At 34.2% G+C, this 12746-nt stretch overlaps 1 protein-coding gene across 5 annotated transcripts in view; it reads left to right on the top strand.

The window, feature by feature from the left end:
* NLGN4X (neuroligin 4 X-linked) overlaps nucleotides 1–12746 on the top strand; it is a 154533-nt gene that overhangs the window by 36049 nt on the left and 105738 nt on the right. For all 5 annotated transcript variants that reach the window (XM_042868190.1, XM_042868186.1, XM_042868188.1 and 2 more), the window contains one exon: nucleotides 8634–9455. In XM_042868190.1, the coding sequence (XP_042724124.1) occupies nucleotides 8984–9455 (472 nt within the window). In that variant the 5' untranslated portion in view covers nucleotides 8634–8983. The remainder of the gene's footprint in view (nucleotides 1–8633; nucleotides 9456–12746) is intronic.

Genomic DNA, 12746 nt, shown 5'->3' with positions numbered 1-12746 from the left:
TTATATGCAGAAAATCAACAAGTCCGAAAAGATAGAAATAACTCAAGAGTATGTTGCAATGCAAATATTTTATTTTGGTAATATGAAATATTTAATCACTATGGTCAGAATAAGGGAACAAGATTGAATTTTTAGTATTACCAGTGTAGACCTGATGTACAGAAAGAAAACTATCTTGGTGCTTAAGTTTAAGAAACATAGTAGTTACAAACGTTGTAATAGTTCTGGGATTTCAATATGTCAGTAAGTCAGTGCCAGAGAAATAATGAATGAAGACTTCTAGATACTGCCATATATATGGAAAACAATATTAAATTCCAAAAAAGGAAATTGTTAGCAACTTGCTAAGTTGGTAGTTATTTCAGCTCTTTGAGAGGCAAACTTCAAGAAGAATAGCAGCTAAGGAAAAGCAAAAAGTGTAGTTAATTTTCTTTCTCTAAGAACCACTAAAAATACTGCTGATAAATCATCTGTGCACTTTCCCACTACTTTAAAAATAAGTCATTATATAGAGCATTTTGCAAGCCCTTTAGATGATACATCTCTCCCTCTTGTGCCAAAGAAGGCATTATAGAGGGAATTATTTTGAAGAATAAAAGTGTTAGTCAGATCAGACAGGAATTACTGACATATCTCCAATACGAGGTAGAATAATCTTCCCCTCTGTCAAAGGGATTTAATTGTCTGCCCTGACCTCCATCTGTTCTATTAATTGACTGCATTAGTTTGTGGTAGATATTTTTGGTTGGTATTATATCTTATTAGTGGGATTTCTTAAGATGATATAATAGTAGCACACAGGATGCTGTAACTCCTGCCATGTGACAAAGGATATGTTTTTCAGTCCTGACCTAAATCATTTGACTAAGGGGAGGAAAAATAGATCTTCCTAGTTAATTTGACAACTGCAAGTTGTTTTTTATTCCGTAGTTTCTGCAGTATCATCCAATATATAGAAATAATAAAACTTAAAAAAAGAAAAAAGATTCAATTTGCAATTAAAAATCAGTTATACATTGAGTAAACTGATGAGTATTCATATTTTATATATATTATATATGTTAAAAAGAATATTAGAGAGAAGATAGGAACAAATGAGAGAAGAAAAGATCTGGAGGATGTAGTTGTGACTTAGAGCAAAGAACAAGCTAGTGCTGTTCACTTTCTGATTCGAAGATTAGACATGGGACTGAGAATGTCCTGGAGGGAAGAGGACATTTTGCTAAGAGGACACGTTCAGAAGCATGAAAGACCAAGAATAAGCCCAGTCTTTGAAAGATAGTGTAACATAATGTTTTGTCATGAAATCATATTGCCAAGAAAAAGAAATTCTCCTAATTACAGAACGTACTGGTGTATTTTCTCATCTTCTGTTCTCTTTTCTCAGTTGTGATCAGAACTTTATACAGAATATGAAACTACAGTGCAGTTACTATAAATATTGCATGTTTTTCATGGTCAGAAAAAACTATGACAAGTCATATGATTAATCTCTCTGTTTTCAGTAATCATTTAGTTTTGCTTTCCTGTGGAAACAGGTTGAGTGTGTTAAAAAGTATGATAATAACAGTATTTATTGCATGGGTCCTTTAGAAAGTCATTCATAGATATTACTAACTATATGAAAAGGTCACAGGAAACAAAAAAGAGTTGTTTTATGTCTAGTTGAGAGATATAAGCATAATAATCATACATTTTTAATGTATGTTTTTCCTCAAACCTATCAGTTTTATGTTAGTAAAGACCAACATTGGATGTAGGTGATGAAAATGAATGTATAACCTTGTTCACTGAAATTTGACTTTACTTCAAGGAGGATACTATGCAGTAGGTTGTTTGTTTGTTTGTTTGTTATGTTTCTTTTCTGTTTAAATAGCACACAGTCAGCTTTTGGGAGGATGATTTGGTTTTGGATGATAAAAAGAATAGAAGATTATGAGAGAAAATAGCTTTAGTCTAAATTCTCCATACTGAATTTCTTCTTATCAGTGGATGTGACATCATTTTTAGTGATATGGAACTAGTCAGAGAACAAATGAAAATTATTAGAAATTCAGAGCAGAATATCCTCTTCCTGATTTTAGTCATCAGAACTTGGTTCCCATATGAAACCGATAGGAAAATTACAGCTTTTCTCAACATTCTGTGTTATGGCTATGTCTTGGTAAAAAGTGAGAAGAAATCATCACTCTGTATTTCAGCTGTATTTGAATTTCTTAAACGTAATTTTCAGGATGTTTCTACTGTGGCTGATTTCAACCCATTTTTAATGTTAAATAAATTACAATAGGAGGGGTTGCTGTCTGAAGTGTATGCTTTTGATTTTGACAGAGTATCTAACTTTTCTCCACCTGAATGAGAAGCACATGAACTTTGCTGATGAGCTTAGTATAAAGGAGGTATTTTCTCATTGTTCCAGGTGAAGCTGGAAACTTTCCAATAATGGGAGTGGCAGGGTGAACAAGAAGAAATAACAATTTTTGCATTCACTGTTGGCTTTCCTTTTCTACTCTGGTACCAGTTCTACACACTACAAAGTAATAAATATGTTAAAGTTATGAAAAGCCTGTTCTATTCTTTATGCCCTGGAAACTGTCAGAAAGGTAATAAGTACTATGCCTGGAAGATTGCTAACAATACAGAGTGAATGCTGTGGCAGGGCAGTGCTCTAGCCCCATTTAGTTTATTGCTTACACCTACAGCAGTAGCCTGAGAATAGGCTAAGGTCTGCAACTGTAACAAGATTTCTGTATGGTATATCCTGCTTTGCATTTAGAGGTTCAAATTACAGAACAGAAATCCCAACTGTAAATTCTTAAGTCAACTAATGAGAAGATCACATTTCATTGTGTATTCAGCAAGCACAGGCCATTAAGCACAATGTATAACAGACTCTTCTGGGTGGATTCTTAAGCTCAGTGTTTGTTGGAGAGAGCAGAAGGCAACAGATGGCATAGGAATAGTAGGAATGGTTGTCTTGCTCTGGACTCCTAAGATCTAGCTTTCTGGTGACCCTGTCCTACATAAAACTTGGTGGAGACATTCACTACTGAGGCAAGCTGTCTCTCCTTAAGTGTAACAGTTTTGACCCAGCATTTGCTGGGATAAAGGCAACTAAGTGAGAAAAAAGCACAGGAGCAGTACCTGGAGGATATTCTTCTCTTCTGCTGGTGAAATTGTCCACTTTCTAGCAAAGAGAGAAAGCTTAAGGGGAAAAGTAAGTGAGAGAAGACTTAATGATGTGATATCATTGTAAAGATAATCCCTAGTCTCGATTTGTATTACGTGCAGTGATTCTACTACTCACTGTATTAAGTCTTCCTTGGAAGTGAGATTACTTATCTGGAAGAGTTTCTGTTTTATGAGTTGGCAAAATCATAGTTTTCTTGTAGTTCAAAGGTGAGAGTTGCAAGCCATGTCTTTCAGTTTAGAGCTGAAAATGTTACACTTAGCTGCCACAATTATCCCAGACTTATTTCAAAACTAATGTTTATAACATGAAAGATTGGAGGTGTGGGCTTAGACTTCTTCAGGTTAATAAGAGTACTCACTCAACTATCCCATTTCCAGAATGAGTGCATAATTGTGCCATTATCATATAAATGAAAACAGTATCACCACCTAGTAACTGAACTCGGTAATGCAATGAAAATATAATGCCTGTGTCTCATCCATAATTTAATTCTATGAATGTGTACAATAGAGCAGCATTTTTCTGCCATGTTTGGGTGAGGAAAAGTTATATGCCCAGGTGATTTGAATTGCTTTTCTCACCATGTTTTTGGCTACTGTAATGCTTGTAATGTTTCTTCTGCTGGGACTGAAATGCCAACAGACAGATATCAAATTCTAATCATTAAACAGTCTCTAGAGATCAAATTGCATAACAATCAGTCCCTCAGTCACCTTCTCAATGAGTTCCAGCAAGGATTTTAGTTTCGTACATCCTTGAGAAGGACACATACAGGCTAAATGGAGAAGACGAGAGAGGGATGAGATCTGTGAGTTTTCCTGACTGATTTGTAGACAAAAATAAGATATTACCTTAAGAATTTTCCTTTTTTCATCATTTGCGTGTTCTTTAAAAAGAGAGTTTATACCTATTGCATTTTAGGAACATGCTTTTGTGTGTCTTGCAGTGGTAATAGGTGATGAACTTTGATATTTGTAAAGGGTTATTTGAATTATAAAAGTCTATTCTGCAAATCTAAAAAACACATAATGTAATGATTTTTTTTTTTGTATGTATCTCTTTTACTCCAGATATAACAAATTTTACTCTGCATGAGATTTTGCTTTACAGAAATTCAGAGCTGATCATTCTTTTTCAGATCATAAGCTTTTCTTTTGGAGTAATAATTTTTAATATCAAAAAATGGAAGTTCAGAAAAGAAATAAGAATAGATCTAGAAGGTGTGATATTTCTTTTACAAGATCATATCAGAAGTAAGAGCCGGTAATTAAGTCAGCAACCATGCTAAATTGCAGTGATGATATTTTTGTATGTTTCCTTTTGACACATGCATGAGGAGTTGTGTTTTCTTTCATTCTGCAGCCATGACTAGACAAAGACAGTCAAAAAAATAAATACTGTAATCAATGTCTGTGGTCATATTTTAGGCATTGGACTCTTTCTGACCAAATAAAGGCTAAGTACTCTGTCACAATACTTTGCAATCAAAGTTCGTTGCTGATATATATTTTTTCATGACCATATATGTTTTATGTCTTCATTTGAATTCTGGTGTACGATATTTGAATCCGGCAGCATCAGTTCAGTCATAAGAAACTTAAATTCATATAAGCAGTGGTCAGATCTTGATTTGAGTAGAGCACACCTGTAATGTGAAGATAATTAGTAATTCAAAGAGTTGAAACAGTTTATGCTTTTTTTCCTACTCCCAATATTGATACCTCATTTATTTGTGATCTTCATCAATTTATCTCAAGAAGCAGATAGAATTATGAGAAATGACTAATCATGGATATATATGATTTTATTTTTCATTTTCCTATGTGTAATAGCTGCTATAAGTACAGTTTTTAATCAGTGGCATAAGTGCAACTATGTTAACTGAGCATTTCCTGTTTGTTTTGTCTTCCTGGAGCTAATGATTTTTTATAATTTTAAATACAAGGAAAAAATAAGGGAAGGCCGTATCTGTGATTATTCAACAACAGCTTTGGGTAGCTACATCCAAAGTCCTATTTTTTTTTTTTTTTCAGAATGCTTTAGAAATGTTTTCCTTTTCTTTTAAAAATAGTGATGATATCTGAGAGGCTTTCTGGAGAAAAAAAGAGAAAACTGAATGTAGCATGTACTTTGAAAAAAATAAAATTGTTTTAATGTTTTTATGCATACATTGTATTGTTTTTCAGGTTTTAGTTCTATTTTTAAAAGCATGTGAATTATCTACTTTTGTCCTTATTGCTAACCATAAATCTAAGACCAACTTCAAGATCCATTATGATTTTATACAGCCGTTTTGTTTTTTTTTACTCTAAAAAATGCTGCATCATAGTTCTTTAACTTGTAGCACTGATATCTTACTTTCATTTAACTTTTAATGTTTAAATCTTCAAGAGAATGAGTTAATGGGGAATGCATTAGCATGTAATGTAAAAGAGAAATCATTAAAAGCTTCTCCATCCCTACTACCCACTGAACTGCTGTGGTTGAACAGCAGTTTAATACCACAGAAATAACAGCAACATATAACTTGGTTGATCCATTAATGTAGTTATGTTGTTCCGATGTTGTTTAGTTGAATTCACTTAGATGAATATTTATAATATTTTCCAGGTTCTAGGCAATTGATATAATAAATATATTGCTGAAATCTACTCTCACTGGCAAAATGTGATAGAGCGTTCAGAAATTGTTTAAAAGTGAGGGACATAGAAATGATCAGAGAAAGAAAATTGAGGTACATGTTTAATGTATGGTTAGTTTAGATGAAACCTGAGAAATTCCAGGAAATCTGTGCAGTCCTCCATCTCCTGTGTTCATATCTATCATTTATATTTGTGTTTGCTGTTGGTGGCATTTATTTGATTTTGTTATCTGTTTGGTTTTCTTACTTACTGTTCACAACCTGCACAAGCAGATCACAATAACTTGCAATCACTTTATAATCTGATGTTTGACCTTGTAGCAAAGACGACTTTTAAGCTGAATGTCATAGTTCCCCAATGGTTACAAATTTAGTTTAGAGCTGCTATAATATTAATCCTCTCATTGTGGAAAGGTACTAACTGCTCATCCTGGTAACCATCAGTTTAAACCTGAAGGCCAGAATCATAGACTATTTAAGCATCTCTCAGCATTGCTTGTAGAACAGATTTATGATCAAACTCAAGCAATGTTTTTAGAGATTGTACAAGTGCATTTTCTTCAAAGGCCATAAGTATTTTATTAGCATCAAAACGCATTGCTTTTCAAATAAAACTGTTGTGTATGAATGGATACAGGTTCAGATCTTTGACTTCTCTGTGTGTCAAGTTGCTAAAAGTTGCCATGTTGAACTGAACATTTTAGTTTGGATTGTTTGAGTGGGTGATGCTTCCAACTAGGAGCTGCTTTTACAAGCAAGTCTGCATGCATTTTTCTAAATTCCTGAAGATGTAAAAAAAATCATGGAAGAAATGCAATTCACCTCCCTTAATTTGTCTAAAAATTGTTTTATCAATTTATTCCAAACATATGTCTGAGTTGCCTAATTTTCTATTATCCAGTTAGACTTTTTTCTGGTCCAGAGGTAGACCCAGAAATGATATTTACTTCTCTTCCATAGAGTAATTAACAGGGAAAATACAATAATTCATTTGAAAAGAAAGTTACCATGCTGTTTTCTGTTGTTAAAAGCAGTAGCAGAAATAGGACAAGAAGGCAGTGTTTGAGGAGGACTTTCAGGTGACCAGTAGCCAGTTGGCCACCCTGAGTGCCAGGGAGCTCTCCAGGAAAGATGAACCAGCTGTTGTGGACACCCATGGCAATGGCAGGGCAGTGCTCTCATCAACAAGGCAACTTCCCACAGCTCACTATCAGAGTTGGGGTGGGAGGACCCTGTTACTGCCCAGCAGTTAGATAGACACCAGGTGAGTGAGACATCAGGTCAGAGATTGATCTGGGGAGCCAGCCCAGGCAGGATTCAGGCTGGGTATGCAGCATGGCTTGGGCTTCACAGCCCTTGCTCGGGCTAAGATGGGGAAGGCCCCAAGTGGGGTGTGGCAGGGCCTGTTTGTGTAAATGGTACCCTTGGGGACATAACACATGACTGAGATTGATTTGTCTTCAGAAACTGCATTGTCGTTGCAAGTCCTTGGGAGGCCTCTTTAGGGCCTATTGTCTATCAGTGAAACTATCAATGAAAATGTTTATTCAACAGAAAAAAATATGTACCTAATATTTCTCTGGTGTTCAGGTATTTCATAAGTATTTTATGATATAAAATCTGAAACAGTCATTAAAGAATAATGGCGGGTTTTAAAAGAACGATTTTTTTTTTTTTTTTCAGATGCCTATCTTTGCCCTAAAGTGTCAACATAGATAATTCTTAGATATCTCTTGTTTGTTTGTTTATAATTTGAAATCACTGTTTTAACTACTGACGTTGGATTTTTCTGCTTTTGAAAGGTGATTTTATATCTTCATGACACAGTCTTGGTACAGAACCCGATTTTCCAAATATATAAATGATTTATCTTTTATTTTGTATTCATCCCATTAAATGTAAAGTACTAGATTCTTGTAATAAGGATTTTTCAAAGTGTGAAATTGTCTGTTTTTGAGTAGAAAAATTGATTAAAAGGAACTCAATTTATTTGCATAGAGAGAAGAATGTAAATGTAGTTTACATGTAACTTACACCCCTTGCAATGGTTAGCACAAAGGTATGTGACATATTTCATTAAAAAATATCAGAATTAATTTATATGTTTCCTTCTGTCTAAAGATAAGGGAGCATAGTAAACTTACATAGCTATAAGTGTGTAGGTCAAGATCTGATTTCTGAGAGATTGTATCACACTTTTTTCAGTTGTTAGCGTTCAGTTTTGTCAGATATAAAATAAATAAAGCAGATGTGAAAACCAATATTTAGTATGTAATTTTAATTAATGGTATTGTCACATTTTCTTTGAATTAAAGTAATTCTGTTACATTCATTAGAATGTCTGAATTACATGGAGGTAAGTTGGGTTGCACATTATGCATACTTGCGAAAGATACCACATGGAAGTCATGTCATAACAAAGAGATTATTCAGTGCACCAAAACATCTAATGAGCGTCTGCTATTTTACTGCCAATCTGATTAAAAAGGAGATGCTTTTATTTAGGGCAGAAAATACCCTGGAACTGGCACTTAAATGTAGAATTTGGTGTGAAAACATACATAACCAAAGTGTTTGGTTTGTTTTCTAGCCCTGCACAAATTCATGCCTTCTATTTTCAGTTTTCTTACCTTACGTATTTTCAGAAACACATAGCTAAGCATAGTGGCTAGAGTTCATGAAAGATGTATTGGTTTTGGTGGGATAGTATAGTATGAATTTATTTGTTCCTTTTGTATAGATGTACATCAGTATTAACGTATCCGTTGATTTTAATTGTTTGCTTTCTCTTGACTACAGGCTGAGTGGACTGGACTTCACTGGAGGGAGTAATTTTGCTGGGGAAGTGGAGTAACTGTGGTTCTTTTCTCACTCTATTGGCTGGGACGTGCTGTGCATTGTCAGGATTAAGCCGACACTCAAGACTGGGATGGGCCTTGGGGACAAACACTCCCTGATTTCTTCTGACTCTGGAATTTGTCTATAGCCAATCAACTAAGTCACACATCAGATTTTGGTTTTTCGCTGCCTGAGAAAGGTTATGCTATTTTTGAATAGTTTTTTATTTTATTAATAATTTTCATTTTATTTGACTCATTTTTCTACTGCTCGTGGGAAAAATAAGAGTCCTGCTGATGTTGATTTAAATAATGTCGAAACCAATGGGACTCCTATGGCTGCCTTTGATCTTCACTCCAGTGTGTGTCATGCTGAATTCCAACTTCCTCCTATGGATAACTGCACTGGCTATAAGATTTACTCTTATTGATGGCCAAGCACAATACCCAGTGGTTACCACAAATTATGGCAAAATACGTGGTTTAAGAACACCTTTGCCCAATGAAATCCTTGGTCCAGTGGAACAATATCTGGGTGTTCCTTATGCCTCTCCTCCAACTGGGGAAAGGCGATTTCAGCCCCCAGAGCCACCATCATCTTGGACAGGTGTCCGTAACGCCACACAATTTGCTGCTGTCTGCCCACAGTACCTGGATGAGAGGTCATTGCTCAACGACATGCTGCCAGTCTGGTTTACAGCCAATCTGGATACTGTGGTGACATATGTTCAAGATCAAAATGAAGACTGCCTGTATTTGAATATCTATGTGCCCACAGAAGATGGTAAGTACTCTAAGGATGGTGCTGTAGCTCACTTACCAGTTCTGCATGGGATAAGTAGCAAGATCTTTAAAGCATCTTGCGCAGTTTCTTCCATTTTTATCTGTGGAAATGGATCATGTCTTTGAATACTCATTAGAAGGAATAATTTGTAGATTGAACAAGTTTGCATGAATTCACTTTGATCAATCTGTGTAACATCGCAATTTCATCTACAGTTAGTGGGCAGGGTGTGTAAGCTTACATCCTAACTAGAGCTAATCGTCATTCACAAGAGAAGAAAGGGAAAATAAACATTAGTCAGAAGTAACATTTTGTTTTTCATTGCATGAATGATAAAAATGCTGTAGTATGCTCATTTTAAAGCAGAACATTCCCTTTTTTTTCCCCTTAGTTTTATTTTAGTATCAATAGGCCTACAGTTAACTCTTCATTATTTTAGTAGATGATAGAAAATTTTGTAATATTTCAGCCTAGGATTTTCACCTGTGAAACTTTTCAATCCAACGTATTTTTCTTCACTCATTAAATGTAAAACTAAGTAAGCACAGTTTTATTACACAGAACTGAACAGCCTTAAACTTACATGTTTTCTGCATTCCTCACTAAAGAGGGTTACTTTAAATCACCTTCATCCACTAAAAGATGAACACAAATAGCAACGCACAGTCTTTGAATGTTTTCATGATCTCAGTCTTAAAAATTGCAGTGTTTTATCATCTGAATGGTACTGCTTCTTACAAAAAAAAAAAAAAAAGCGAAAACAAAAAAACCAGAATCATCTTTAATCAGGCCTCTAATGATTAACGTTTATTCTATATCACAACTAAAATAAAAACAAAATCTATTGGCAGTTATATTTAATATTCTGCTAAGAGCTAGTTCTTTCAGCCACTTAAAATGAAGTTACTGATGTGTAACATGGCAGATTTCTCACAGATATGCAAATCCACTCACTTTAGCTGAGGGTTTGATTTGCATAACGAATGCATTGTTATTTGTCAGTAACCATACTCTAAATATGCAAATTCTGTACTTTATTTTCATCCTTCTGCCTTGATTGGCTTCTTTGCTCAGAATTTTCAAGCTGTTTGCCAGCAATAAGTGTACCACCTTCTTTTCTTGTTCTCAGAAGCTGATGAAAAAAAACTTGGAATCTAAAAATAAATGGGAAAAGTTTGGGAATACTGTGAGCTCTGCTACAATACTGTGAAGCTGCTTAAATGAAAGTTCTCAGAGAGGAAATGTGTGGTATGGAGCTCTGTGTGCATGCGGGTGTGGGTGTGTACACGAGTATACATAAATACTTGAAAGAGACACTCTTTCAAGTTCTTTCACCATTAGAGTTTCATTTCACTCTTTGGGCATTTCCAAAGACGGGTCACAACGAAGTCTCTTTATATTTTAGATTTTGTCCTGTAGCCTTTAGTGGGTTACTGTGACGATTTGTTCTAAGAAAATATTTCAGATTAATATTTTATTTGTTCTTACTGAAGGAATATCAGCTCAGCTGACACAGTATCATTTAAAATCCAGTGTAAATAAAATCACATTTGTCCAATACAGAAGTAAGAAATTTCTCCCAATAATTAAGGAAGACAGAAAATTAGAAATTGAAAAACCTTTGCAAATTTCTAGGGGAAGAATAATAAAATACTGTGTGTTGAATGACAAACAGCCTATAAAATTCCTCGTGCTGCGTGTAATAGTAAATGAGGTTTCCTATTAGCTTGTAAATAAAAAGGACTGATAAATGTAATTGTATGCTTTTACAACTTTATGTCCACATAGCCCCTCCTCCCCATTTTAGATTTTTTTTTTTTCTGTTTAAAAAAATAGCATGTAAAGGTAATCAATTTTCCTTTATATAACTTCTCAAAAAAAAAAAAAAAAAAAAAAAAAAAAAGCAAAAAGAAAAAAAAAAGCAAAAAGAAAATATAACTGAGTAATGACAGATTAGGTTTGGTGTCAGTGATGAGCTGAAGGCAAGATTGTTCCTGTGCAATATGACAAGCATATTTAACAGGCTACTACTGAGAACAAGATACTTAAACATGAATATATGGAATACATGATGTTTTAATTGCAAGTTGTAAATCTTATCCCTAGTTAAATATAATTCACTGAAACTCTTTTGGTGTGGAAAACATGCAACCTTCTGCTCACAAAGATGATTAAGAAGAACTGAACTACAAATCATAACATACAAGTTAGTGTGTCTCCAACTCACGCTAAACATAAGTAGCCTTAAGCTGTAGTCCATACAGTCTGATTAAACACATTATTCTGTGAGTTTTAGTTGGTTGAGATAAGTTCTTACAGGCATAGACCACAAAGTTAGTTTTTGAAGTGAGATCTCAAAGTAAGTGAGTTAAATTCATTTTTTGAGCTCTTTCTCAACTACAGATTTATTACAGAGTTTTGAAGCAGTCTTGCATCTACAAGAAAAGGTGCATGTAATCATCCATACATCCATATGAAAGTATTGTTCTGTAAAAAGAATTGATGCTCAGCTCTAATGGATGAATTGTGGTCACATGCAGTGTTTACTTCAAAGCAGTTCTATTAAATTACTAATCAAAGCATTTGCTTGTTTTTGTTTTTTGTTTGCCACTGTATAGCATAGCCTGTTTCTTATTGTTTGAGCTGTCAAAGGGAACCAAATTTTAATCACGTGCTCTGAATGAAGAATTGATGAATAAATGCACTCATTCATTCATCTAATTTCAGAATTGCTTCACTGAAATTCCGCCAATACAAACTAGAGGAAACAGGAGTTGAATCCAGACCCTTTAACTGTGTAGATAAGATTATTATTATTTTTTTTTAATTAAATTGTTTCAAATATTAATGATCCAGATTAAAGAAACACACTGATACAAAATTCCACAGATTCTTAAAATACCTGGAGCATCTAGGTAAAGAAATTTAAATGTCCACTAAGCATTCTATGTCTTTATCAGTAATTGCTTTTTATTTATTTATTTGTTTGTTTGTTTGTTTGTTTTACCCACGAGATTCTGGATGTCAAATGTCAGTATCTGAATATTATGTCAGAATTTCCATATAAAAATGTGACTGAAAACAAAACAAAGTCTTTGAGAGTCTTTGTTTTTAGATTATATATATATATTTAATTTTAGGCAAAAATATAATTTGCAGCAGAAATCAAAACATGTATATAACAGGCTACTCTGTCAGCACTGACCATATAGTACTTCATTTTGTCACAGTTGTTCACTGGGCAAATTGGTTATGCTGACATTTTCTGTAGCATGACACTTATATTCCAGT

This window comes from Lagopus leucura, unplaced genomic scaffold, assembly GCF_019238085.1.
Source record: "Lagopus leucura isolate 7727_CA_CO unplaced genomic scaffold, USGS_WTPT01 Super-Scaffold_100001, whole genome shotgun sequence".
Taxonomy (NCBI): domain Eukaryota; kingdom Metazoa; phylum Chordata; class Aves; order Galliformes; family Phasianidae; genus Lagopus; species Lagopus leucura.
The sequence above is the reverse complement of the archived record's forward strand: the minus strand, read 5'-3'. Positions and strand labels throughout refer to the sequence as shown.